This window comes from Acipenser ruthenus, chromosome 29 (assembly GCF_902713425.1).
Source record: "Acipenser ruthenus chromosome 29, fAciRut3.2 maternal haplotype, whole genome shotgun sequence".
NCBI classification, from domain to species: Eukaryota; Metazoa; Chordata; class Actinopteri; order Acipenseriformes; family Acipenseridae; genus Acipenser; species Acipenser ruthenus.
The window spans coordinates 8344530-8372399 of NC_081217.1; the positions used below are offsets into that span (position 1 = coordinate 8344530).

The 27870-nt window shown below is 37.1% G+C and overlaps 1 protein-coding gene across 2 annotated transcripts; it reads left to right on the forward strand.

Moving 5' to 3' along the window:
* The first annotated feature begins 3460 nt into the window (after nt 1-3460).
* Nucleotides 3461-27851, forward strand: LOC117429890 (uncharacterized). 2 transcript variants are annotated; one of them, XM_034049822.3, is made up of 17 exons: nt 3461-3701; nt 7488-7613; nt 10099-10179; nt 10778-10951; nt 11697-11854; nt 13669-13845; nt 14607-15114; nt 15365-15527; nt 16561-16672; nt 17431-17521; nt 18723-18809; nt 22528-22680; nt 24374-24503; nt 24605-24637; nt 25021-25109; nt 25291-25374; nt 26335-27851. In XM_034049822.3, exons 1-17 carry the CDS (start codon nt 3645-3647, stop codon nt 26437-26439), a joined length of 2328 nt encoding a protein of 775 aa, XP_033905713.3. In that variant the 5' UTR covers nt 3461-3644; the 3' UTR covers nt 26440-27851. The 2 variants fall into 2 exon arrangements, with proteins under 2 accessions (XP_033905713.3, XP_033905721.3); XM_034049830.3 differs by having other exon boundaries at nt 10102-10179.
* Nucleotides 27852-27870: the final 19 nt, after the last annotated feature.

The following is a 27870-nucleotide window of genomic DNA, read 5'->3' on the forward strand; positions in this document are numbered from 1 at the left end:
GTAATTATAAGCGCAGTGCAAAGAATTGTGAATGCAAAATTCAAATTGCATTGCAGCCAGGCAAATATAGAAGCTTAAGAGCAATGCAAATTACTCAACATGCACAAATAATGATCTGTAATTATGATAATGAGGGTCTCAGTGAGCACATCTGTCTCTTTAGAGGCCACACTTGCAGAGTTAGGAGTACATAGCAGTAGTCGCTGTATGGCATTTGTGGAGCACAAAAATACGAACCAAAACAAATATGTCAGAGGAAGGATGGTAAAGTCCTCTGGCACATGGCAAAGAAAAGAAAAGTTTGAGAAGGAGCTGAGACAGGGTTGCCAACTGGCTCCAGAATTTACAGACACTTTAAGCCACTTCAAGCCACTAAATCAACAAGTAAAGTGGGTGTTTAATTGCAGTGGCAATTCTATCCGGAGAGAATCATAACATGTATTAAAATCATATTGCTTGAAATGTTATATGGTAAACAATATGTATCAAAATAGTGCAATTTCGTCGTAATAGAGAATTATGCACTCACCCACACTCTTTCTCGTTTAAGGGGTTAAGTTTCTATTAATGTAATACTTATTTCTGCTACGCACAGTCCTGCCCCAATCAGACAACTACAGCAAATCAGCAAGCTGTATAGGTCTGATTGATGGAAATGATCCTCATAGGCATTAATTCCCGCCCCCAGACAGGTGTGTGCTTTTAGTAATAGTTAGCAAAACAATTCCTTTAGCGACAGCTCACACAATTTACACTCACGTTACATGTTCAATAAAATCAATTAAATTGCGGTTAGGGAGGCGAGTTAAAAGACCTGCCCTGGCTTAAAGTGTCCGTAAATTCTGGAGCCAGTTGGCAACCCTGAGCTGACGACTGAGGTCACTCAGCATGAAACAGAGTTGTCAGGAAAAGCCTCAGCCAACATCAGTTATGCTAGTATCCTTAGGAAATGTATTGTCCTGCCCTTTTTAGCATGACAGCCAGAAATGTGTAGCACTCTGGAAAAGGTGGATTGGGCTATCCCTCCAGACATACCAACTGTGGTCTAAAGAGAACACAGCACTTTCACATGTGCAGGGATCAATGCTGGGGTCTAGCTCATCCCTCAATTCAGCTATAGGTCAAGGATGACCCGTGGAGTGAGACGATAACGCTTTAGCACAGCATCCTCCGGCATCCCAAACAAAGTGACCCTGAGATTGAATATGCAGGGTCGTCTTTGTCTTGCTCTTCTCCTCTGAACGTGTTCCTTCCTCTCCTCAACAAGAGCCAAGTGTTGCTGCATCAGGAAGTGTACCACAGCATTTAGACAACAATTTATCAATGAACTAGCGATAATAACATTAGGGTAATTGGTCAAAACAACTTCTATAGATTTCACTGTAACATCTAATTGCTTATCTTTAAAAACTGTATGTTGCATACTCCTTCATAGCGTACCATACACAAAATAAACACATACACATTTAAGGTTTTGGTTCTTCAAAAGCAATGCTCCATTAGTGAAATATCTGATTCCATATCATAAGATATTCTCCACAGCAAAGAATAACAGAGCTCCTTGCAAGGTGATAATGGGATTCCTGAGTCAAAGCCAGAGATTGGAATGCCATTATTACAGAGGAACACAGCACAGCTCTGCCACTCCCTCTAAAATGAAATGCATTTGATTATACCTTGGTCTGGGTGAATCATTGAAGTCCACCGACACTGTTCACTGTTTGAGAGCCAGGCCCAATTTTCTGTGTGAAGCACTTCACCAGTAAGCATTGATTATAGAGCAAGTGTCATTAACTAGTGTCACCTCATTGTCGTTCTGTTATTGAGTTAAAACAGACTGGCTGGCCTCCATAGAAAACAATGGGTGAAAGTGTATGGTTGTTGTACAATTTGTCACAAAGCATTACTGTACTGTAACAAATGTGCTACAGTATAAGTGCAGTTTAATTAGACACACTTAATGTAAAGTGTTACCAAAAAAATGTAACAGTATCCTTATTTTTAGCCTGTGACTAGTAATGAAAGGTGCTATATAAAATAAAGATTGATTGATTGATTGATTGAGCATCTTATGTGTTTAGTATTTGTATTAATAATGGCTTCGAAAAATCGAAATCAAGTGAACATAACCATATCAAACAATGAATGGGTTAAGTACTTTTTATCAGTAAAATCTTTAGAAACTCTCAAACAAAAGCAACACATCGCACACTAGACTTCTTATTGGGTCACATTTTCAAACCCTTAACTCCAGTCTTTAATGCACTCCAACTTTTTGAAGGAGACAAACTATCTCGAGCTCATGGAAGACAATTAGGACTATTATACTCAATCCTTTTGAGGCTTTTAGTAGGACGCAGGATCTCTGCATAAACCGTGTTTAAATTAGTGAAAAAACAACTCAATGTGGAGTAGATTTTATGACTGAACTGGCTGATCAGGGTTAGACTTCAGATGCATTGCAGTGTAAAGCGCATGTGTAGAGTGTGTGCACCCCCTACAGTACCTACATGCTGATTTGAATTGTGCTGGCTAAACATTGAAATGCTGCTTATTTAGGCTCTGTACAGGTGAAACAGCATCCTAATAACCAGAATACTCTACAGCAACACTGTTTCGCTCAAAACAAATGAGTTTATTCACGTGTCACGTATGGCAGTGGTTCTCAAAGTGTGGGTGGTGAGTAGGTTTCTGGGGGAGCCACAACAACACATATGCCAATTGACAAAGCAATGCTTAGATTTACAGTGCTGTTAAAAGCCTGTTTGTTTTTATGTTCTGTTAGAAGGGCTAAAGTTAATATTTCAAAGGATGCCTTGAGTGGGGTCCTCAATCAGGATGCCTAATTTGGAGACATCTGATATAGGTGACACACCAACCTGTGCAAGCCTAAACAAACATACAGTGCCCAATACAGCTTTATTATTATTATTATTATTATTATTATTATTATTATTATTATTATTATTATTAGCTGTAGTGGTGGTAGTAGTTGTCGTTGTGGTAGTAGTATTACATTTGATTGTCTTCAATGGTCTAATAATGTTTTTATTGTACAAGTTTACAACCCTATCAAACGTTCCTTGAGCAATGTAAGTACTGTATTGTCAACAGTATGTCCACAAAATGATGTATATATTTTTGTGTCACATTACTTTTAACCAACCATCTCCTGGTCAAACCTCCATGCTTTTTGTAAGATTTATATATTATTTTGCTTCTTATTTATATATTTAGTAAACAGCAGTTAAGTTATTATTTTCTGGGGTTTAAGTTTGAGAAATTAATTGAAAAGCAGATGCAAGGGGATTAAGCACGCAGTGCTACAGTGCAGTGCTTGTAATTCCGCATTCCTTGCACTGAAAACGGTTTTACATTTCTCCTCCAGGGAAATGAAATTTGATCTTACCCAGCACGTTCCTACTTGATTTTTTTTTAATTACGATACTTCAGTCTCGCCTCCCAGTGTTCTTACATTGTCTACGTCCTCCACAATGAGGAAGTTGCCTTACCGGTAACCAAGGTGTTTCTGGCACCGCCCGGTAGGCAACACCATGGCATTCAGAGGAACTAAACACTGCAGAAAAACAAGCGTGGCTACTGCAAGCTCGTGTTGAGGAGCTCACCTTCAAGTTTTAGAAGACATGAGTAGAAGTCCTAAACCAATGGATATTACAAACCCGCCAGAAGCAGTGCCTCAAGTAAGACCCTTTTTTTTAATACCGTCATAGGTATAGGAACTATTTTTCAGCTGTAACACTATAACGTCAGAGATTGGTAACTGCTGGTGACAACGCATTATATAATGCACTGTGTAGTTAGCATTACAATAGACGGTATAGTTGGTAATGGCTATGGCCACAATAGTTTGTTGTTGTTTCCACCAACAGCACTCGATTAAACTTGCATGTACAGTATAAGTCAGTAGCATGTCTTACTTTCGTTCCAAATGCTTGTGTTTTCCGGCTGGGTTAGAACGTGATGAACAAGTTGTTGTTGTTGTTATTATTATTATTATTATTATTATTATTATTATTATTATTATTATTATTATTATCAAAAGCTTAGAAACACAGTGAAATGGAAATTATTATGTATGCGTTCTAACTGCTTTTTTAAACAGCTTTGTACATAATAAAATGTATTTATTATTATTATTATTATTATTATTATTATTATTATTATTATTATTATTATTATTATTATTTATAATTTGGTTTTACAGTGAAGACAGAAACTAGTTAACGTGTTCCAATTCCCAACTCACTCGCTTACTTTGCTTTTCATCAACAATTAATTTGCAGCCCCTGGATCAAAAAGGGGCAGCCTCTATAAATTAGGAAGTACGTACCATTGAAGTTGTTATATACATAGTATCAATCAAAACATATTCTTAACATATCAATTGTTACAATTAAAAAGGTGTGCATTTATTCCAACCCGGGGTTCCGTGCTGCTGTTAAATTGTATAGGCAGACTATTACCAATATCAATTAAATACTTTTTTTTTTTTATTCTAATGTGCCAGGAATGAAGTTCCTCATTGAGAAATTCCCCTTTTAAACAAACAAACCGTCTTCTGTTATTTGTTAAATTTGGTTGTGTAACTTATTGTGGGTCGTTTTCACAAACAATTCAGCCCAGTGCTAATTTTCTAAAAGGAGAAAAAAAAACTTATAATGTTACTGAAGTAGCAAGAAACAGGTGTAAGCACTTCCTGAACTCTTCATGGGAGTCCAATCAACAGGCTCTATTCAGTGAGGCAGACTGACACCCCGCATACAGTAGTCTGTCATTTATTAAAACACCTCAAGATGTGTCATTTATATCCTTTTTATACCTGCATGAAAGCCTCAGGGTGTGAGAATTTACATTTTTTGGCACTTGTGTGAAAATTTTAGATCACTTTGTGCTTTAATTAGGCATCTTAAACAACTTTTAAAAAGGCTCCTGCATTTTGCCATTTGTGGCTACAGTAGTCTCTGCATATAGGAAGACCTCCTAAGAGAACACTTCGCTTAAGAGAACAGGAACTTTGCTTAAAAGAACACCTTCTTGGCACCGACAGCGATTTGTTCACAACGGATACAGTACTGTTTTGTAACCTGATAACTCAGAACCTTTCAATTAAAATACAATGTGGTATTTTGTTGCACTAATATAACAAACTATGGGTGACTTACTTTATATAAATTGTCATATTATGCACACATGTAAGAATTGGCTTTCTGTGGTGATCTGTTTTTTATTTCAAATAGCATATATCTGTAATCGTTTGCATGATTTATTTTAATTGCAAATATATATCCTGCCTACTATTACAGTTTTGTCACAGGATTCATCAGTTTATCTGTAATGTAATCACAGTTTTACATATAGACTGCTCGTTCTCAGGGTTCTGGGCCGCTTTGCTTTTATAATGTCCCAAAATCTGGGCCGATTTGGTTTTTAGATAACGTCCCAAATTCTGTGCCGATTTAGTGTTTAAGTAGCGTCCCAAATTCTGGGCCACTTTGCTTTTTTGAATTCAGCCCAATTTTTGGGATATTCTACTCAGCTGACAGCCGAGTTTCTAAGTCATGCCTGCTCCGTTTACCATAAAAAAGTTCACGAGAACTGGATCATGAATTACTTTAAGCGTAACCCTCAGTACATGAATCAAAGTTAGTGTATTTTATTTACTCTCCCCAGAAAACATTATTTGAATGTTTTAGAATGAAATAGATACATGAAAATGCATTAAAGCAGTCATTTTCCTTTATTAAAGGCTAATATAAAAACACATTTTTGAGAAGGAACATGGTATTCCAAAAAAAAAGGACATCTCATTTTCTTATGTTATGTAATATACAGAAGCAATGGGGTTTTCCAATGCATGTGCACACTACTGCATTATATACAGAAGCAATGTGGTTTTCCAATGCGTGTGCACACTACTGCATATGGATGTGCTAGGCTAGCTCTGTGGATCTGATATACTGTATGGTACCTGAAGGCATGCGACTTCTAAAGCTGATCTTTGCAATATGTTTTATACATAACTAAATCTGACAATAAAAGTGGTACCTTTCTTTTGATGTATGGAAGATGTTGTCAAAACATAAGTGGAATACCAAGTTGTGCAGTTTAGTTCATTTCTAGTAGTATTCTAAATTTATTTCAGTTGCTTCACATTGTTGTCTTGTTTAAAAAAACTCTGTTGCAATTTATTACGTTAACCATCTTCCCTGTTAAAATAAGGAAGTGAATGTCATTTATGGTCAGGTAGGTAAATACATTAAATACAGTATTTCAATACTTCTGCTTTTTAGATGAGGTATCGTAAGGTATTTTGCAGATGTCCTGTATAAGAAGGGACGGTTACATTCAATAAACAATAACATGCTTATTTCTAAAAGAAAAAGTCTAACAAATCAGCATATCAAAAATACATCCAGATTTCAAATTATTTTGATTTATGATGAGGAAGAAAATGATTCTCATTTTCTCATAATTTACATGCCACCAAAAAGACTCAAGGGACTTCCAGCCTTATTATTATTATTATTATTATTATTATTATTATTATTATTATTATTGAACTGTCTTTTGGGAATGTAAAAAAAAAATTAACTGTCATTCCATAACTAAACTTTGAATATGTTTGTGGGACACTGAATATTTAAGATGCCTTTGAGATTATAACAGGCAGTGTAATAGTCTAGACATGCAAAGCAGTCATCAAAGCATAGATTAGCCTACAAGTAATTCTTGTATTTTTTTCTAAAGTGATTAGAAAGAATTAGCCGTCCAGAGACCTTCCTGCTCTTACCATTAGTTGGCGATTATTTTACTGTAGTAGAAGTTTACTATAGTTTACTGTAATATATTATGGTAAATGCATAACAAATTGCAGTAAAACAAGGCATACAAAGGACAGGCCAGCATGTAATTCATATAGTGGCTTGGTAAACCATGATTAGCCATTTTTATTTTTTTCTTAGCAGACGCCCTTATCCAGGGCGACTTACAATTGTTACAAGATATCACATTATTTTATACATACAATTACCCATTTATACAGTTGGGTTTTTACTGGAGCAATCTAGGTAAAATACCTTGCTCAAGGGTACAGCAGCAGTGTCCCCCACCTGGGATTGAAACCACAACCCTCCGGTCAAGAGTCCAGAGCTCTAACCACTACTCCACACTGTTGCCCTTAGCAATGGTAAGCATGCATAAGAAAATATTTTGTTAATACAATTACAGCACCAGAGATTGCTGCCAGGTTTTTGGTCAGCCTGTCCAAACCAGTCCGTAATGGAGTGGAGTGTGTAATTCGTGTTATACAGAATGTCAAAGACATGTACGTGTTATTGATTGAGTTAGGTGGCTAATCGTCAGGTCAAGACATATTATTTCTCCTATATAAAGCGGTATGCAACTACTGATCTCTTCTGGACGCTCTCCTGATATGCCTGTGCACTGTGTTTCATGTTTCACTATAGCTGAGCAACGAAGAACAGCTAAGAATATTAAACAAGGTAAAAATGGGTGAGATGACCATCCAAGAAGCTTTGGCGTGGGCAAGCAAGGGGACAGGTGAAGCTACGAAACAAACCTCACAAACACAGGTAAGAAAAGGCAGTCTCAAGAATATGTTACAAACTAAATACACATCACAGTGAACATTTAGATCAGGTGATCGAGGAGCTCCATGCAATACTGTATCCCACACATAAAACATATATGAAATACTGTCCATTCCTGCACTACAAAGTGTTGCTTTTGTAAACACTGTTGGGATAAATAGTAGTCATTTTATGCTCTTCAGCAGCTGTGCTGGTATTAATGCATCCGCCTGAATGTCTGAAAAGTCATTTGAAATGTGCGGCTGTCTCAACTGCTTGGAGCTACACTTTGTGGGAGACCTGTATTTCATTTATGAAAGTAGCACTTTGTATTAGCTTGTAGCTATGACTGCTGTTTGTTTGGAATCCAGGAAGAGTTAAATAATGACATGAGAGGATCAAAATACAGGACGATTGAGAGCAGGGCTCTGCCCTTGTAAATATTGGCAGGGATGGGGTTAAATTCCTCTCCCTGCCCAGGTTTATTGTGTCAGGTGACTGGGGATTGAGTGGAATAATTAACAATCAATCAGCACCCAGCCACCTGACATAAAAGGAGGCCTCAGCTCCTCATTAGAGAGAGGTAGCTGAGGAAGCAAGCGTGTTTTTTGTTGCTTGCTGGGGTTTTTTCTTTGTGTGTTGTTTTTTTTTTTTTTTTTTTTAATTTGTGTAGTCCAGTGAAGGCAAAGCTCAGCCTGGAAGATTTATTTTCTGCAAGTTTTACTTGGTGTTTATTGTTTTTGTTTTAAAAACCTTTTGTTTGGCTCTCGTGCCTGTTTATTTTGTGTCTTTTATTTAATAAAAGTATTTTGTTTGAACCACAGTCTCTGGGCCTCATCCCTTGCATCACCCTGTCTCAGTGATATATTTATCTTGTGCTGTTTTAGCACACTTTTCTATATTTCATGTTTTTGCTGCAGTAGTGTATATCTGTCCAGGTATTTGAAACCAGGGAATTATTACAAAGCTGGTTGCTATGACATCCTCACAACACAGAGCAATGATCCTTCTGCTTATATGTGAAAAGACAACTTGAGTTTAAGGTACAAGCTTGACTTGATGTCCTTGAATGCGTTCATAATTCTCTGCACTACGTATAATGTGTTTTACAGATCCTGTTTAGAATATTATTTTGTGGTACCGTATGCATTGGTTTCCTTTGCAAGATCTTTTTTATAAATTCTGTTGTAGGACCGAAATACAGACGTACTGATTTTTTTGTCACTTTTAAGTAGTGTTTGTCTGAATATATATATATATATATATATATATATATATATATATATATATATATATATATAAATTATTCTAATGGTCAAGTTGTCTCGCAAGTGCAGTACTCCTTTAAAACCTAATACATTCTGGGAATGACAAATAACTGGGGGTGAGCTAATGCTTCCCTGATGCAAAGTTCCCTGTGCAATCCCCACTGAAGACCGACATCTTCACACAACCAGGACACGAACTGGCGCTCCCTTGACTGTACGACTCAATCTGCACACCACGTGGCAGCAACTTTACTAGGTGTGCCACTCGGGGACCATACCTGCACATGTTGTTTTTAATACAGATTGTTTTACATGTTTGCATTATAATATCCACATAAGATGCTAAATACAAACCCCAGCTGTAATGAATGCACCTTCTGACCTGAGAAATTGTAAAAGATGAGGCTGTTATGAAGGTACATGATAAATTGAACTCCCAATGCACAGATTCACACGTCAACACCCACTGGCATCTGGAACATGAAGCCAAAGGTAGCTTTTCTCTTTGCACACAGATAACAGCACTGAGTACGCCTATCACTATCACATATCACTTGGAAATCTGTAGGAGGAAGTACAAACTCTGGAGTTTTCTAACCATGACCACGGGATTGGTTTGTAGTATGCCTGATAAATAATCACTTTGTAGTTACAATTCCTGTTTTTTAAAGGTTCTGTATATTCATGTGAATGATTAATTCACAGAGAAAACTGTAACCTGCCTTTTAATTGCTTATTATTCATTTGAGATCAACAAGCTGTATCAATACTATTAGGTGATCCTCCTCTGAGTTGCAGAGTTCTTGTTTAGCATACCCACAGCTCCTACCCTGAGACATTTACACCATCACTGCTAGTGTCTGTATCATCAGTCCCCACTGCCGGCATTTATAGTCTTACCATGGCAATTAGCCCTCTGTTGCTTTTTAATGCTGGGTGGTTAATAATATAAGTAAAAGTACTAAGTACCAGATTGATTCTCAGAATATTTGTAAAGTTCACACCATCATGCTCTACTGTGGATGTACTGCAGTGTTTTGATTGTTTTAAAATCATGAATATATTTGTGATGTGCTTACATTTGCACATTTATTTCAACGGAACCACAACTGTGATCAAACGTGATAAAGATCTTCTTTATGATCATCTGGAAATGTATGACGGCACCTGTCTGGCAGTTCTGCATGTTATAGTGTGTTTGATATCTGGCTTTGTTTCAGCAGCAGGTGGAAAGCACGTCGCAGTATAATTTCAGTGTCTACAAATGCAACAGATACAGATGGCAGAAACGAATATTGCAGGTAAGAATATGTTGATGTAAATCCTCAGGAACTAAACACCATGGGCCAGATTTATTAAAAGCTTCTCAACAAAGGACAAGTTTAAGTAAAAAACAACAAAAAAAACTTATTTATTGATTTAGTTATGTAGCTTATGTTATGTAACAGAGTAGTTATAGCTAACTTGAAATCTGCGACTGTTTAAGAGTTGAAAACAATTAAAAAGGTCTAATTAAGCAAATTATCATTTCAATGAAGGGTCTAGTTAAGTAATTGAGAGCTCAGTTGGAATGAAAACCAGCAGACACAGGACTGGGGTTGAAAACCACTGATTTAGCAGATGCTTTTATCCAAAGTGACTTAGGGGTTAACTATGCATCAACAACTGCTGCTGCAGAGTCACTTACAAGACGTTTTACGTCTGAAGGTCGTTTTTTGTTTGTTTTTTCTTTATGCAAACTGTTAATGTTACAAAATTAGGAACAGCTGAAAAAAACAAGTGAACAGTATAAAGCTATTGAGCTTTTCTATAGTTTTTTTTTTCTGTAACATGTAGCATTCATGTTTTTGTTGTCTTCAGATTCAATTTGAAGTTTAAATCACATTTATTGTCTTGCAGATTGATTTCAATTCAAAGGTCATTTGCAGCATTGAGAAAGGGACTGTGAAAAAGCAGTTTCCTTTTACACAAATCAAGTCCTGTGAAGACAGGGAAGGAACTAAATTCTCAATTTCCTTTCAAGACCGTCAGGATTATGAGCTTGAAGCCAATTCTCAAGAAGACAAAAGAAAAGTAAGCATTATCTGCTAACTTGTGGACTCTTTAATCCTTGAGGAAGCTGCTCGTGACATTAATGCTCAAAGCAGCAGTGGAAAATAGGGCCCATTTTTTTTTTATTTTGAACAAACTGTAATTTGGTAAATGTATGATTACCTAGAACTACACTGGTGTCACTACCTAATCCATAATTTGACCAGTTTTTGCAAAGATTTTGCAAAGCTCCTATTCCCCTAAGGTGATTTTTGCCCTAGAAACATGTTAACTTCATTGTTATTCCAGGAAACCAACTAGTTACATGACTGCCTCTAATATAATTATAAGCTTAGGTAAAAAAAAAAAAAACCACAGAGGCAGCATTGTCAATATAAATTAAAATACAGCAAGAAAAAAACAAAACAAAAACAAACACATGGGGCATGATAATGTCTTTATACAGTATTCTGAATCCCGTATGAGAAATCATCCGATCATTGTCACTGACATTATGTTATGGTAATTAGTAGTCCTGTGTACAATACTAGGTTTGTGATCTACAGAAAGTTAATATGTTGTGTGGGTGTCTCTTAGTATAAGAGACATCATTTTACATAGTCTGAGCTCAGAATGGGATGACATTTTTTATACAATGAACACACTTCACACTGTGTATTACCTATCACCTCAAAAGGGACAACTAGTAAAACAAATGATCACTTTTTGACAGATGTTTTTTTTTTTTTTTTTTTAACAATGTATCTGTTTATTGTCTGTCTTTCAGATCATGCAACTTGTAAATAAAGTTATATACAATAATATATATGTGCTTCCAACACAAGTTAGTTCGGCAGTTTACGAAGAACCCCCAAAATCAGGGATTATACGTGAAGGACGGCTGGATTTAGAGAGAGGAGAGCTGGCTTCTGTCAAATGGGTGAAGTATGCATTTCCCATCACAGCAGCGACTTGTTTAAAAAAGTCATATTACATGTATATAAAAGTGTTAGAATAAAGCAGTGCTTGGTAGTACCTAATAGAATTAGCAGACTGAATCCTACTTGGGATAGGCATGAAATGTCAGAGTTGCCTTAACTAGTGTGTTCTTCTCGTTCTGATTCACTTTGCATCATTCTGTTTCAGTGCTGGTGACTTTTTAAATCACCCCTGTATCCTTAATAGAATGATGTATAACCTAATGCTGCCTGGTACGACAGAGTGTAACCGTTAACCTGTCCCCTGCAACACTCCTCCTCCAGTGGATATAAGAAATACATCAATAAGAAATGGCCTGCTTTGAAAACCATGCCATACATTTTTTTTTTTATCAACTTCAAAATAAAAGACAGCTCAGTTTTTCTGTTGCTGTAAAAGCCAACGGTACGGTTCTGTATGTTAGTTATTTAATGCCTGGAGAAAATGTCAACAAGATAACTAAGTGATCCATCACTGTTACTGTAAATATGATAAGTTAATTCATTTGTATTGCCTTCAGTTTGATAAGACACCTTTATCTGTTGCAGTAATCAAGTAATTCATTAGTGCAACTGATACCTAACAAACAGACATGAAACACCCAATAAAATGGTAGTTTGTGTCAGTTGGGGGGGAAAAGCATTTAGCTACTGCTGCCTTATCTATTTGAAATGATCCAAATCCCTTGACATTTTAACATTCTTCAGGTCACCATGGTATATTTGCATGGTAAGTTATATTGAAAAAAAATACCTTCACACCCAGAATACTGTATCGGGCTGCGTTGGGTGGGGGATGGAGAGGAGTGGTGCTGGGATGCTTTCCTGAGGTGTCGTTGGCTAGTCGACGATACACCAGAGATGGGACTTGCCCAATTGTTGACCCCTGCGAAGTGCCCCACCCACCCCATTCCAGACGGTTGCCATGGCGCTAGGGAGGCCGCACTTTGGTTGATCCCCGGAGTCAGCATCGCCGCTGTTGTGTGTGATGATGCGCCAGGGAGGCTGCAAGGAGGTTGATCCATGGAGCCAGCATTACACGTCAGCCATCAACACCAGGCCAATAGGAAATCCACATTACTTGGCAGAGGAAAAGCACTGGAGGCTCAGCTCTGACTTCAATGTGTGCAGATGTTACAGTACAGCTTCAGTATATCATGGTTGGTCCCCACCAATACCATCCCATTTTATCTGGGCGAAAGCTGAGTCCAATATTAGCATGAAGTAAATATTATTATTATTATTATTATTATTATTATTATTATTTATTTCTTAGCAGACGCCCTTATCCAGGGCGACTTACAATTGTTACAAGATATCACATTATACATTATTTCACATTATACAGATATCACATTATTTTACATACAATTACCCATTTTTACAGTTGGGTTTTTACTGGAGCAATCTAGGTAAAGTACCTTGCTCAAGGGTACAACAGCAGTGTCCCCCACTGGGGATTGAACCCACAACCCTCCGGTCAAGAGTCCAGTGCCCTAACCACTACTCCACACTGCTGCCCAAATAGTAGCTATGCTCATGTAATAACAATCTGTGATAGTGTTAAAGGCCCTATATATAACTACAAAGGAACCTACTGGCTGTTATGACATTAGGTGAAAATATCTCATGTAAAGAAAATGACAATGGCTATTTCACATCAATATCAGTAAGTGGCTCATTTTCAGCATGATCCAAGTTTGAATGCTTGGAACGTGTGTGTTCTTAAATGCATAGTGGAGTAGATACCCATTCCTGTTGATTTGTCTTGTGTTCTGCAAGGTATTTAGTACAACTGCATGAAGATGAGCTCATCCTGCAGCACACAGACCAAACCACAGGGATTGAGGACTCGGACCCTTCCTCCACTGTCATCCACATCTCAGATGGTAACGCGAGCGTTGAGAAGCAGCATGGATGTGATGCCTTTACTGTGCACACCAAGAAAAACGAGTATCAGTAAGTACAAGACTTCTAGCCAACCATAATACATTAAAGTACCTGAGGCTGAAATTTAATGAGATCACAGCTTTGACATTTCACAGAATAGAAAATGCTAAGCGTGGGTTGACTTCCCTCTTATTACTCATTATTACACGAGCAGAGAAACCTTCATCCACCAGAGATCCAGCATTCAAAACAAGGCGGCCACAGGTTCTTAATAGTTTCTCAATAAAGCCTGAAATATTTCAAGCAACAAACTGGGAACTATTCAGAAAATCTAAAGTACATTAGTTTGCATTTTATAACCATAACTCAAATAAATTATAAGTGAACTCAAATCGTAAACTATAAGATAAAACTTGTTTCCTCTAGAGCCTTCATCAGTGTAATCATGTTGTGTATTTGATTGATTCAATTCATACAACAGAGTAATGATAGCATGAATGTTGTTTATTTTTTCAATGTAGATTACAGCAAATAAAAACATAGCAATAAAGCATAGTGAAAGCATAGTAAAGCATAGGTAAGCATTGTAAAGCCCAGAGAGGTACAGCAAAACATATTAAAAAATATGGCAAACCATGATAAGCGATGGTAAAAGCATGGGAAACGGATCAAATCCCATGTAGATTTGCGGGGGTAAATTATTTTGGTTGGGTGGAGACACCAGTGCACCAGTTTCTATAGGGACACAGGCTATAGAATGAGGTGCTGAAGCAGGGTGTTTGTGGCCTAGTATAAGGAGTGATATGGTGGCATTTTTCTCCTCTTTGTAGGTTTAGGGTACCGGTTAGCTGTCAGTTCAAGAGTACAGAAGAAATAAAGAAAGAGCGGGATGAATGGGTACTGGCCATTGATAAGTTTTGTCTTCACTGGAAACGTAAATCCCAATTCAAACCTGAAGATGATGGGATATATTCAGTCATACAGGAGAGTCGGGTCATGGACATCAAAGATCAGGTGGCAGAGAAGGAGCCGGTTTCACCTGTCAGTGGAAACACACCCCCCCCACTGCAAACGTCCCCTTCGGAACCAAACGCTGCGAAGGCTGTTTTTCCCCAGACCCCATCTTCTACACAGTTACCTCCCAGTAAACTGGCACAGACGGTGTTTCAAGCTCCTTCTCCGAAGTCACCTGCAACAGTGCCTCCTCCCCCAGAGTGTGTAAAGACACCGTCCGTCCCGGCACCGCCCCCACCTCCACCACCATCTCTAAGTCTGCAATCCAAATCTATATCAACGAGGACAAAAGCATTTCACTGGGACCTGCTGTCCCAAGACAAGGTGAGCAGTCCTTAAGGGATAAGCAATGACAGGGTTTATTCGATTGATCTACAAACCGTCACTGTTTAAATAATGAACAAAGGACCCAAGTTTATAAAAATCAAACGCCCAACAGTGCAAATTAGTCTCTTTATCTTAATTCTCTGTTAAAATAAGAAAAAACTCAGGAAGGTTCATAAAGATCAGTGACTGTTTCAATGGAATAGACTCGACATGCATTGAATTATTTGGACACTGTTATGTTTTTCAGATTCCAAAGTCTATATGGACACAGTGCAACACAGAGAAGATCAAGATAGATGCAGATATGCTCAATGATCAGTTCAGGGTCCAAGAACTAGGAACCATCGCTGGAGTGGAGTCTGCAACAAACCATCAGATCTTGCTAAATCAGAAAGTGGCACATAATTTTAGTAAGTTAACTTGTTTTCTCATATTTTTAGGTTGTGTGAAAAGATATAGGGGTTTTATTCCATTAATCACACCTGTGGGTTTTGGTGTATTAAAATAATTATTGATTGAATAATCTTGTCTACCTTGTCTAATATATATATATATATATATATATATATATATATATATAACCATGATCTGTGTTTCAGTGAACCAGGAGATGGTGCTGCTGGATTAAAATTCACAAAGTTGCTTAAAAAATAAAATCAGGAGATGTTCCTTGCATACACCAGATCTAAATCCCATGGGTTTTAAGAACAGTGTTAGTTTCAGAACTCCACTTAACACATGCTGTACCTACATTCTGAATTACTAGAAGGCAAGGGATTTTGATATTGATAGCAGTAAAAGCATTCAACTGGAACCAAACAGTTTTTAATATGAAGGGTGACAGTAAAAACCGTTCCCACGTGAAAGTGTGCATGACACTCTTATACTGTAAGTCACAGGGCCGACTGTACATAGTACCTTATTATTCCGCAGTGTCTAGTGCAGACACCTTATTTGTTTAATACATCATTAATATAATCAGACAAGGTACACTAATCTTGTTTCCAGATTTGTCCAGAGGGTGGCAGCAACAGACACATTAAATACTAGGAAACTGAGGATTTTCCTTCACTTGATGCATGCCATGGTAAACAGCCACACAGGGTTGTGCAGGTCCAACACAATGTAAATGGTATAGATAGAGAACATGCCAACTGCAGTATGAACCGTGGACCACTTTATAATAGAAATACTACCCTCTGAAGTGGACATTGTCCCAAGCTCAAGCGCTGGATAATGTCCAGGAGATATTGGTTGGTTTTGCATTTAAAATGTACTTATTTTGAGCCAGGAATGCAATTAGTAATGAATATTGTATGTACTACTACTGCAAAACTACAAGTGCATTACTGTAATATTTACTTTGATTACTACTGTAGGTTTGATTCAGTGAAGCATATCAAATCTACTGGGGTTTTAAACACATTCTCTCTTCTAATGCAGATATATTTCTCAGAAGCTTTGATGTAAAGCCCTACGAGCTGAAAGAAAAGGTACACATTATAAACGCAAAGGACGGCGGGCTTACAGACGAGCAAATCTCATCCCTCCGGAGGTACGTTGTGAAGTGTCTGATACTGTCACTTTTACACTTTTAAATCTGTAGACTGCTGTTGAAAATATTTACAGCCCATATAATTCTTTAGGGGCAGTAATTACACAGTATAATTGTTTAATGACTTTTTAAACTTCTAAACGGGTCTGATTTTAAATGGGTCAAGCTTTTCTGTTTTTTCAAAGTTTGAACATAGATGAACACAGGAATCCTTAGTATAAATCTTCCCAATGTATAGGCTTACTTTCCTCTGATCCCAAATTTTTGTTTTACTTTGCAAAGGTTTAGGGGATTAATTGATCAAGACACACCCCATCAGGATAAAGTGGATTATTATGTTTTTTTTTTTACATTTTACAGAACCAGTGCACTGATTGAATCAACCACTTTTTTTTTATACCACAAGTGACTGATGCAATTCAAGGTGATTCCTTATTGCTGTAAAATGCACTTAAAAATCATAGAAATTTGCAGACTGGTTTAGAGGCCTAGAAAAGGTAACCACTCAACATGTCAACCTGGCTGTTTAGATGTAACGACTTCTTCAGAATAAAGACACATATACATGACACTTGTACAAACTAATATGCCATGTCGCTAATAATTTAAATGCTGTTTAAAACTGATATCCCAGGAATTTTTCAACACTGGTAAAAGTATGATTGCTGGTTTGCAAACTGTAACCAAAAGTTATGACCACTATCATTTGCTAATAAAAGCAAATGCTTGTTCACACTCTTATCTGTATCTTTTATTAGGTATGTGCCTACACCAGATGATATAGAAATGTATAAATCATACAAGGGTTCACCATCCGAGCTTCATGTGGTTGACCAGTATATGATGGAGGTAAGAAGGAACACGCTTCATCCAGTATTAATGAACTGGATCATAGAGGTCTGGTTGCTGTAGTTTTTGTATGAAGCAGGCAATGCAAGTGAGAAACAAGATAATATATATTTGGATATTTTATTTAACATCATGTAACCAAAGAAACTACAGCATGATATTGCAAAAGTCTACCTGAAGCCATAATAGCAGTACAATATTTCATGTCAGAGTTCAAAATTTTCCAATTTTTGTGAGTTTTTCGTTAAGTATATGGAAAACTACAAAAGGGTATGTAATTGAATGTGTTAATGTAACATTATTTAGCAGGTGTCATTTGACTTTATGAAGCAACATTTTTTTAATTTTATAGGGTGATGCAAAACTTTTGGCCATAGCTGTGTGGGCCAATGTAAGAACCTATTTAGGGAAATAAAAGATATTTCACACAGAGAATGCAGGACTGATTACACACACACACACACACACACACACATATATATATAATATTGCAAAGTTATGAAGGCACAGGCAATACAACAGTATAGCAAAGGTTAGTAAATAAAAAATGACAAAGGAAGGTTCTGTTAATGCATAATATAAGCACATGAAAAGAATGCTAAACTGCTGAAATGCCATGGTAACTGCTACAGTACCATGGTAACTGCTACAATACCATGATAACTGCTACAGTACCATGGTAACTGCTACGGTACCATGGTAACTGCTATAATACCATGGTAACTGCTATAATACCATGGTAACTGCTACAGTACCATGGTAACTGCTATAATACCATAGTAACTGCTACAGTACCATGGTAACTGCTATAATACCATGGTAACTGCTATAATACCATGGTAACTGCTATAATACCATGGTAACTGCTACAGTACCATGGTAACTGCTATAATACCATAGTAACTGCTACAGAACCATGGTAACTGCTACAATACCATGGTAACTGCTATAATACCATGGTAACTGCTACAGTACCATGGTAACTGCTACAATACCATGGTGATGGCAGTTATATGTCACTCATACTCCAGTGCATGTTTTTTGACAAGCAGCAAGCAAGCCATTTTTCCTTGCTTTATCTCAATTAAATACAGAACATTCTTCTGACTCTGATGATGATAAATTATGCTCTTCAAGCTCTTTAGAAAAACTCTTCAAACATCTTAGTGAAACATGTTTTAAATTGCATTTTTTTCCTTAGATGTGCAATATTCCCAATTTAGATAATCGACTGGACCTTTTGCTCACGATCAGAGAACTTCCGATTAGTGTGGATGACCTTCAGCCTGTAAGTATATGTCATAAAAAAAGGTTGTCTTAAACTGTGTGTTGATGGTCCATTGAAAGATTAAGGGCATGACATAACACATTTATACGTGGATGAATAATTATAATAAACATGAATTTGAGCATAGCAGGGAACCAAATAATGTGCATGTGTGTTGGGTACCCAAAGGTGTCAGACATTACAGACCTTTTATTTTAAAATAATGCTGAATACTGATGGTTAATTGTTAACATTTAAATATGCTCAGCCAGTGAGCATCACCATTTTAGTATCAAGCCAAGTGAATAACATTTGAAATATGGCAAATAAGCAGGCTGTGGATCCTCAAAATCCAGCTGCACAAATCAGTGAATGCTTTATGAAAAGCACAGCCCCTTATTCTGTAAATATGACTGCCAGTCATCATATTCAAATGCAGTTCGAAAGTCTTCTGCTAAGCACAATCGGGTTAAAATGCATTACCTCTGGATATGGAAAAAAAAAAAAAAAAAACTTTGCTGCAATGCACTCTAATTGCATTTGAATCATTTTTGTACACTTCTTAAGGATAGATATATGGGCATTTATCAAACACCCTGGGGTTTATTTAAAATTATTTTAATTCTTAAAACTCATAATAAACACTTCATAACCATTTTATTTTGTTTAACTGAGAAAACCATGTTGAAGTTTATGACATTCAGTGGCTACACTAAAAAATAACAGGTTATTGCTTCAGATACCATAAATACGGTTTGATGGCATTTTACACACAAAACTTCTAGAAAAGAACACAATAACATCGCAGAGTCTGTTATGATCATTTGGGGATCCCCACATCCTGAGCAATTTTAAAAATGATGGGCTTACAGTGGTAATCTAATCACTCATGAATGCCTTGGTTTTTATCACTTTAAAGATGCAAGGTAAGATACAAGGTTCTGGGTCTCTTGTGTTCAAAGTGTTCACTCAGAGCATTCATATCATACCAGAATGCTACATTAATAATGCCCCCTGATGCACGTACAGTATTCATTTATATGTAGATCATGTGCTGGCCATACACATACTGCCATGGGTCTGAGAAGTCTTTTACACTGTCTGGTGTAGCCAATAGCCTGAACTCCAGTGAATACTATATTTTCAATATGTGTTTTTATTTTTTTAAATGTGCTTTTCAGTTTAAAAAGTTAATAAATAAAACAGAAATCAGGCTTTCAGTGTACCTGTGGTGCAGAGAGCGAAGCCAGTACCATTAATTATGAACTGTGTGAATGTGAGATGATCAGATTTCTAGAAACAGTACTGTGAAGAAATCAGTATGCTCTGGGGAAAAAATAAAAAATACTGCCACGGTGTTCTTCTCAAGGTTACCGAAGAATTCATAAAATCCTGACAGCATTACATTCCTTAATAATAGTTTTTTTTTTCACTGTAACTTGAATATACTGGATAAAAACAATCAGAATTGTTTTGAGCTTGCAGTTCTACATTTCCTCTGCAGCACAATGCAGATTATTTTGTGCAACAATTGTAGAAACTGTTAGCTGTAGGATTTAACAAGCTGGCTGATTAAGGCCTTTATTAGCATTAGCATTTGTACATTGGTACCAGCCAAGCTGCTTTCCAGCTGTGTCGAGCTTTCTCTTGAGTGAGGAGTAAGTTGACCATACAGGTAGTGGACAAAAAAATGGAAACACCAATGTAAAGTCACTTAATAGGGTGTTGGGCCACTATGGTATCCCGCTCCATGGAGTTCTCGGCAGACCATTTTTGATGAAACTGGCTGCTTGCGCCTCAGGTTGAAATTTGCAGTCAATTGATCTGCAGTTGCTCGCCTGTTTTGCTGTGCACTTCAAATTAATGCACGGATATCACAATCCTGGAGTATGTGCTTCCGCCCACTGTTGCCCTTTGCTGATGATGTCTTTCCCTTGGAGTTCCATGCCAACATCACCTTAGACACTGTTACCCGTGAAACATCAGCAAGTTGAGCTGTCTTGGTCACTGAAGCTCCTGCCAAACACGCCCCAACAATCACCCCTCTTTCATAGTCACTGAGGTCTCCTCTTGCAGCCACGCTAGCCATAATTATAGGCAACCAGGCCTGTCCAGCATTTATATGTGACCGTAAGCATGCAGGGATGTTATTTGCTTAATTAATGCATGATCCACACCTGTGGAAGCCCTTGCTTTCAATATACTTGGTGTCCCTCATTTACCCATTTTTTGTCCGCTACCTGTACATTCAAACTAGTGGGCTACAGTTTTGCTGTAAATCTCAACATATTGCTTCATATTATATCCCCTGACCCTCAACCTGTACACAAGCCATTTAATCTCAACGAGAGAATCCCTAACAGCAGTGTATCACACAGCTCTCCCCGTTACATAAAGTATAAGGACAGTAATGCACAGTAACCTACATTTAAAGCGTTTGCAGAATATACAGTTAAACAACAAAACAAGTATGCTTCTTTAGTAATATACTGTATATCCTCTGCAACAGCTCTAAATAAAGAACGCTCAATGCAAGGAACATGCTAGAGCTGGATGCAGACTCTTTCTATTAATCTCTCGGCTATATGACCTGGAAATAATACAGCCAGTAATGCCCACCCTCACAAACTTAACAGCTGCAGCTGAAAGTTAATGGAAGAAACTCATGCAGATTTAAGAAATTGTGTGAAAGAAGTTTTCTGCCAGTCACTTTGAAAGCACCTTTGAGTGTTTAATTTGAGTAGAGAAAGGCAGTAACAAATTGGAGATCTGGATTATCAACACCAGATATCTTTGCTATATAAGTAGATTTGTATGGTAATGAGTTGGCTTTTTGTGGGGAGAGACCATCTGAAGGATAATGTCTGGCAGACTTAAGCACCAGGTACTGCAGACATTACAGAGGTCTGAACGCATATACAGGTATTTCAAGGCTGTATCGGCTTCCTGGCACAGCATTACCAGTTTCAGTCCAGTGATAAACAGCGTAGCAGCAATTAGGTCTGCTGCACAGGAAATAATCTACAATCTTAATATCCTGAATTTAATTATCAAAAGAAACAAGCAAAGGGTATTCAGTACAACAAATGGGGCATATACATTGACAATCCTAACAAGAAAAATTGGATTTGAAAACAAAAATGGGCAAGCGGAACCCTTATAGAATTTTACCACAGCACATTTGCATCTTAATTATGCAATTTTCCCATGCTTCATCCATGGTTATACAGTACACCCGCGCTATAATGAACCTGTTGGGGTCCAAGCCTTTTGTTCGTTATATCAAGGGGTTCGTTATAGGGAAAGGACAATCAAAATAAACTGTTGGGAGTAAGTTAACGAGATGATATTGTGAATAAAAGTACATGTACATGTACCTGTTTGTCTCGTGTATGCAGTATTCTGCCTTTGCTTTATCCTATTTGTTAAAGAATTAAAACACAATACAAAACAAAAATCCTGAATTGAAGCTGAAATTTTATTTAAAATCAACCTGGCAGAATCGTTTCAAAGTGCATCAAATCTTAATCCAACATGCAAGAATCCCAAACTGATCGTTTATTCAAAATCGATCTGACATGAAAAGTTAATAGATTTATTTTTGTTGTTGTTTTTGTTTTTTTTCATGACTCAATTTTACTTTGCCGCATGGTTGATGAACAAGCCACAAACAATGTTTTTTTGCTATTTTATAAGATGTGACTGTAATTGACTGTAATTGTCTCTCTTTATATTTCAGCTGATAAACCAGATGATTAAAATGTGCACTCAGTTGCGGAACAGCAAGTCATTTGTTTCTGTGTTAAAGTACCTGCTAGTTGTTGGCAACTACCTCAATGAGAACGCTGGGAAGGAGAAGGCCAAAGGTTTCCGACTCTCTTCTTTAACAAAAGTAGGTAGCTGTCTTCTATGCATTTGACCTTCATAACTGCCAGAGTTAAACTGTATTCATCAGGGTCCTTATCACCTCACTCTTTGGAGCCATCTTTTGACCTGAGCCCCTTTTCATACCTTTAATACGATCCAGTATAATACAGTCTGGTAAACCGATTGCATACGTGAGTTCAATCCAGGATTTGTCAAGAGGGTCTAACTGAATGATATGAACAGCAGGGCATCTTAATTACACCCTAGAAATGGTAACCCTGCTCTACTGCAGGCCTCTTTCCACTGCGCATAGCTATTGTAACGATTAAAACAGTAGCAATAACTGTGCCCTGGTGGAAAACACCAGCATGATTTTAAAGAATGTAAATCACTGTTAGGATCTGTCAAAGTTCCAGTACTTCCTATCTTGTGCACAGATCTCAACCCATGCATAGAACATATGAGACCATTCTAAAAACAGTCGACAACCCTCTTTATGTTTAAAAGTAGTTCTTGAGGTTTTGTAACTGATAATAAGGTAATATGTCCTGCGGAGAGGGTATCTCATATTATAAATCATTTCACGCAGTTTAAGCAGGCAGAACATTGAGCAGTCCTGACTATGACAATATAGCAGTGTGGAGTAGTGGTTAGGGCACTGGACTCTTGACCGGAGGGTTGTGGGTTCAATCCCCAGTGGGGGACACTGCTGTTGTACCCTTGAGCAAGGTACTTTACCTAGATTGCTCCAGTAAAAACCCAACTGTATAAATGGGCAATTGTATGTAAAAATAATGTGATAACTGTATAATGTGAAATAATGTATAATGTGATATCTTGTAATAATTGTAAGTCGCCCTGGATAAGGGCGTCTGCTAAGAAATGAATAATAATAATAATAATATATATGAAACAAATGTAAAGTTTTTTTTTGTTTTTTTTTAATGTACACAAAAGGCTTAAATTCATTTCAGGATGTTTCGGACAATAGCCCTTATTTATTCGAAAGCTGGACCTTCAAAGAATGTTTCGAGCTGCAGCCTGACCAAATGTAAACTGTGCCTGAGAAATAAATATTTGTAACTGTGACTAGTTTTTTGCTTTAAAATAACAACTCACTGTAACTACAAATGTAGTTACAATTTTGTTCAAGGTCCATGTAACTAACTGATCCCTTTTTAAAAGTGATTTCCCCAACACTGCCTGGCAGTGATTTAACCAAATTTGAATATGTATTCATTGATGTGTTCATGGACCTTAAAACATATTTAGATCCGTTGCTACCCTCATAAAAGTTTACCGCAGTAATTTTGCACCTTAATTTTGCAGTTTTCCCATGGTTATACTATGCATTTACCATGGTGTGCCATGTTATTCAATACAATTTACCATATCTGGACGTTACAATGCTTACTTAAGATTTACCATGCTTGCACTATGCTTTATTACACTTTGCTATGCTTTTACTATGGTAAACCTTCAGAAGGGTATTCATATCAATTGAAGATTCTCCAATAAATTGATCAGTGAGGATCTCTTCTTAAAGGGTAATATATAAATGAAGTATATTCAGTTGAGTGGCTGGTGCTCCAGGCCTGTGGCCTCTTAAGCCCAGTCTACATCCTGTTTGATTATGCATTAGCCATATCATCTTTATTTTATCTTGTGTGGTTCTGCTAGTAGACGTGTCACTGTGTAATGCTACCCCATGCCCTCAGCTCACACAGATGCGTGGAAAGGAGAGAAAAGTCACCTTGCTGCATGCCCTTGTCCAGCAGATTGTGTTACATGAACCCGACTTGGCTATTTTTTTCCAAGAGTTGACAGAATTTGAAGCTGTTCCAGGAGGTAAGCTAATGACATTTTTATCAGCGTCCGCAAAGAAATCCATTGTGTTTTGGAAAACTCTCAGTTTAATTAAATTAAGTTTTTTTTATTCAATTTCCTAGCTTCAATTAAAGGACTTACTGCAGAAGTGGATGGTAAGTTGTTTTTTTTTCCAGAAAATAAAAGGTACAATTGTTAAATATGGCTCCATAGAGAAGTGCATTATTTTATTAAATGTCCTGGGGTTTTTTTTTTTTAAGTAATTTCTGCTGCTTCTGACTTGTTGCTTTGCCAGTGAGTTGTGTTTCTGATTAAGCCTCTATGATGTTTGTTCATTCAAACTGTACTGTGCCCTGTTTTTGACTGAATTAAGTTTTGAGCTAGATTTTAAAAAAAAGTATCCCTATCTAACAACTTTGTACATGAGCTAATTAACTTGAAAAAATAATTATCATATCAAGATCACAAGAACATGTTCTTGTAATTGCATCTGAACTGTTTGAGATGTGTGTGTGTGTGTGTGTGTGTGTTTTTACAGTTCTGAAGAATGAGCTGCAGAAAATAATTCAACACAAAAAGGTTTTAAATAAAGTTAACCGGGAAACACAGTTTTACAAAGACCTAAAGGTAATTTAATTTATGAATGTATTTGTTAATACTGTATATTTATTATAAAATCTATTTATTTTAGTTTGCTTTCTTTAAAAAGTCTATGAGATCTGTCTTAGTTTTATCAATTTAACTGAGAACACTGTTCAGCATTGAAATGGAATTGTGTCATTTATAAATCTTCATTTTCCTGCTCTAGACTGTACTTCAGAAGTATGAAGCAGACCTTTCTCAGCTGACTAAGAAATGTGACGAGATGAAGAAACTGTACAGTGACATATTGGTAATCATGCCTTGTCTCTTCATTTCTTTTTATGAAGTGCTTAAATGAAATGCTGTTTGTTATTGTCCGTAAATGTCAAAATACAGTAAATGTCAAAAAATGACGAAATCATTGTTTATTTTCATCAATCAGTGAAGATTGTATAAAGATGACATGGAATCTGCTTTACTTATTCCAAGTTGTGAGGTGGAATGATTGGGACAATTCTGTTAAATTATTAAAGGAATCCCTCTTGCTAATATTCTAGATTTCAGATTTCAAAACTCCTTTAAATCCAAAAAAGAAAGGCTTTAATTGGGAATTGAGATTAGCCACTATTTAGATGATTAACAGTGACCCTGACATTTGATTTTGTTCTTCATTTAACCGGCACAATAATTAAATATACATTCTTTGCTAACTTTGCTTACTTCTTTTGAGTCTAAACTGTCCCCCATCTCTTCCCATGCTTGTTTAACAGTGATTTGGATTTAGGGCAGCAGTGTAGAGTAGTGGTTAGGGTTCTGGACTCTTGACCGGAGGGTCATGGGTTCAACCCCAGCTGGGGGACACTGCTGCTCTACCCTTGAGCAAGGTACTTTACCTAGATTGCTCCAGTAAAAAAACCCATCTGTATAAATGGGTAATTGTATGTAAAAATAAAGTGTAAAAAATAATGTAATTGTATGTAAAAATAATGTGATATCTTGTAACAATTGTAAGTCGCCCTGGATATGGGTGTCTGCTAAGAAAGAAATAATAATATCTAAACACATGGAAACAAATCTGTATTTATTAGACTTTATATGTACAATATCTCTACATTTAATCTTTGAAGAGATTATTTTAACAGATTATCATCATCCAATAAAACAATCAATATTGTTTTTGGTTCCTTTTGAACATTCAAGACCTCAGATCATATTGTGCTAGAGTCTTGTTTAAATTTCTCTTGCTTTCTTTTCTTGGCTTGTTTTAAAGGTGAAATTTGGGGAGCCACAAGAACAGGACTCACAGGAGCTTTTCGGATGGGTGTGCTCATTCATCAGCAATTTCAAGAGGATTTATGAAGAAATCATTGCATAAGGACTTTCAAGACGAGCAGTATGCATTATTATTATGCAAGGGCAGGATTTATTTCAAGAAATTGTTTCAATGGCAAACATACAACTAGATTTGCAACTTAAAAAACATTATCTGCCAACATTAAGGTTCTGTTAAAGTCAATTCCCATTTCTGTCAGAAGGTCCGTTGAAAGTCGATTGATTTGTAATTATAGTTTAATGAATCTGAAACTAATGCTTCTGATTAAAAGAGGCCCCATTCTGATAACACCACGTCAGTCTTCTTATACCACAGTTAAACCTCTATTATCCAAACTAAATAGGAGCAAGGGGTGTTATTAAAATCAATTTGTTGGAATGATAATATTATAATAGTATTTACAATAAATTGATTAAAAACTCTACAGATAATTAAAGTACAACTCATCTAAATATGTTGGGGACAGTAATTGAGTGTACTGTAAATACTGGAGAGAGTGTGGTTAGCACACATTCTCTAGGACAGAAGAGCCGTGCACACAGCAGTACAGGTTATTAATATAACACATTTCTTTGTTGGCTTCCAATTCACCTCCGGTTTACTGCTATTATTTAGTTGTATTATGGTTTCTACAAGTTAGCACCTTTCCAATGTTCTGGCTTGGCATTGTACACCTTGTTTCCTGCTCCTCCACAGCACCAAAGCTGGGAGTTCTTTGTTTTAGTGCTCTATGGCAGGGTATCCATGCAGTTTAGAAACTCCAAATGTTATCTCCATGTAGCACACACGTGTGGCCAAAACATGGTATGACTTAAAAGGGTGGGTAAATTATCTTTTCACACTAGAAAGCCACACAAATTGACCGAAAATGTTTTTTTTTTTTTTTTTTATGGGGACATGTCCAAAAGCTGTACCTTCTGTTAGACTTCAGCAGTGATTCCAATTTGTGAAGTAACCTTGCACAACCTTTTACTGTAACTAAAGGCTCCAAGCAATTCTTTATTAACAACTGAGATTGTCTGGAAGTAGCTCTGGCAAGCTCCTGTGACCAAATAGGGGGGAAAAGCTTTTATCCACTCTGAATGTGCTCGGTGTCTGGCCAGGAGGATTCACTGTTGTGCGATGAGGAGAAGCAATCCCTGTCGGTTTCCCTTCCCCCACCCCGGGAGCATCAGAGCCAATTTGACGCCCCCTTCGGAGTCCCGGATGCGAACTGACACCATCCAGGCTGTATGATTCATCCTGCGCTCCCTATCGGCAGCATTTTCACTGGATGAGCCACTCAGGGGACCCTGTGCTGTGATGTTTTTGTACTGTTTTGTAACAGTGTAGTGAAGGCTAATGCCCAGGTTCAAAGTGATTTGTTCTTTTGTTTGAACCTTTTATTTTGGCCCTCGTGCTGTATTTATTTTGTTCCTGTTTTTGTGTGTCGTTAAATAAATGTGCACAATGCTTCACTGCAGTTTCTGTCTC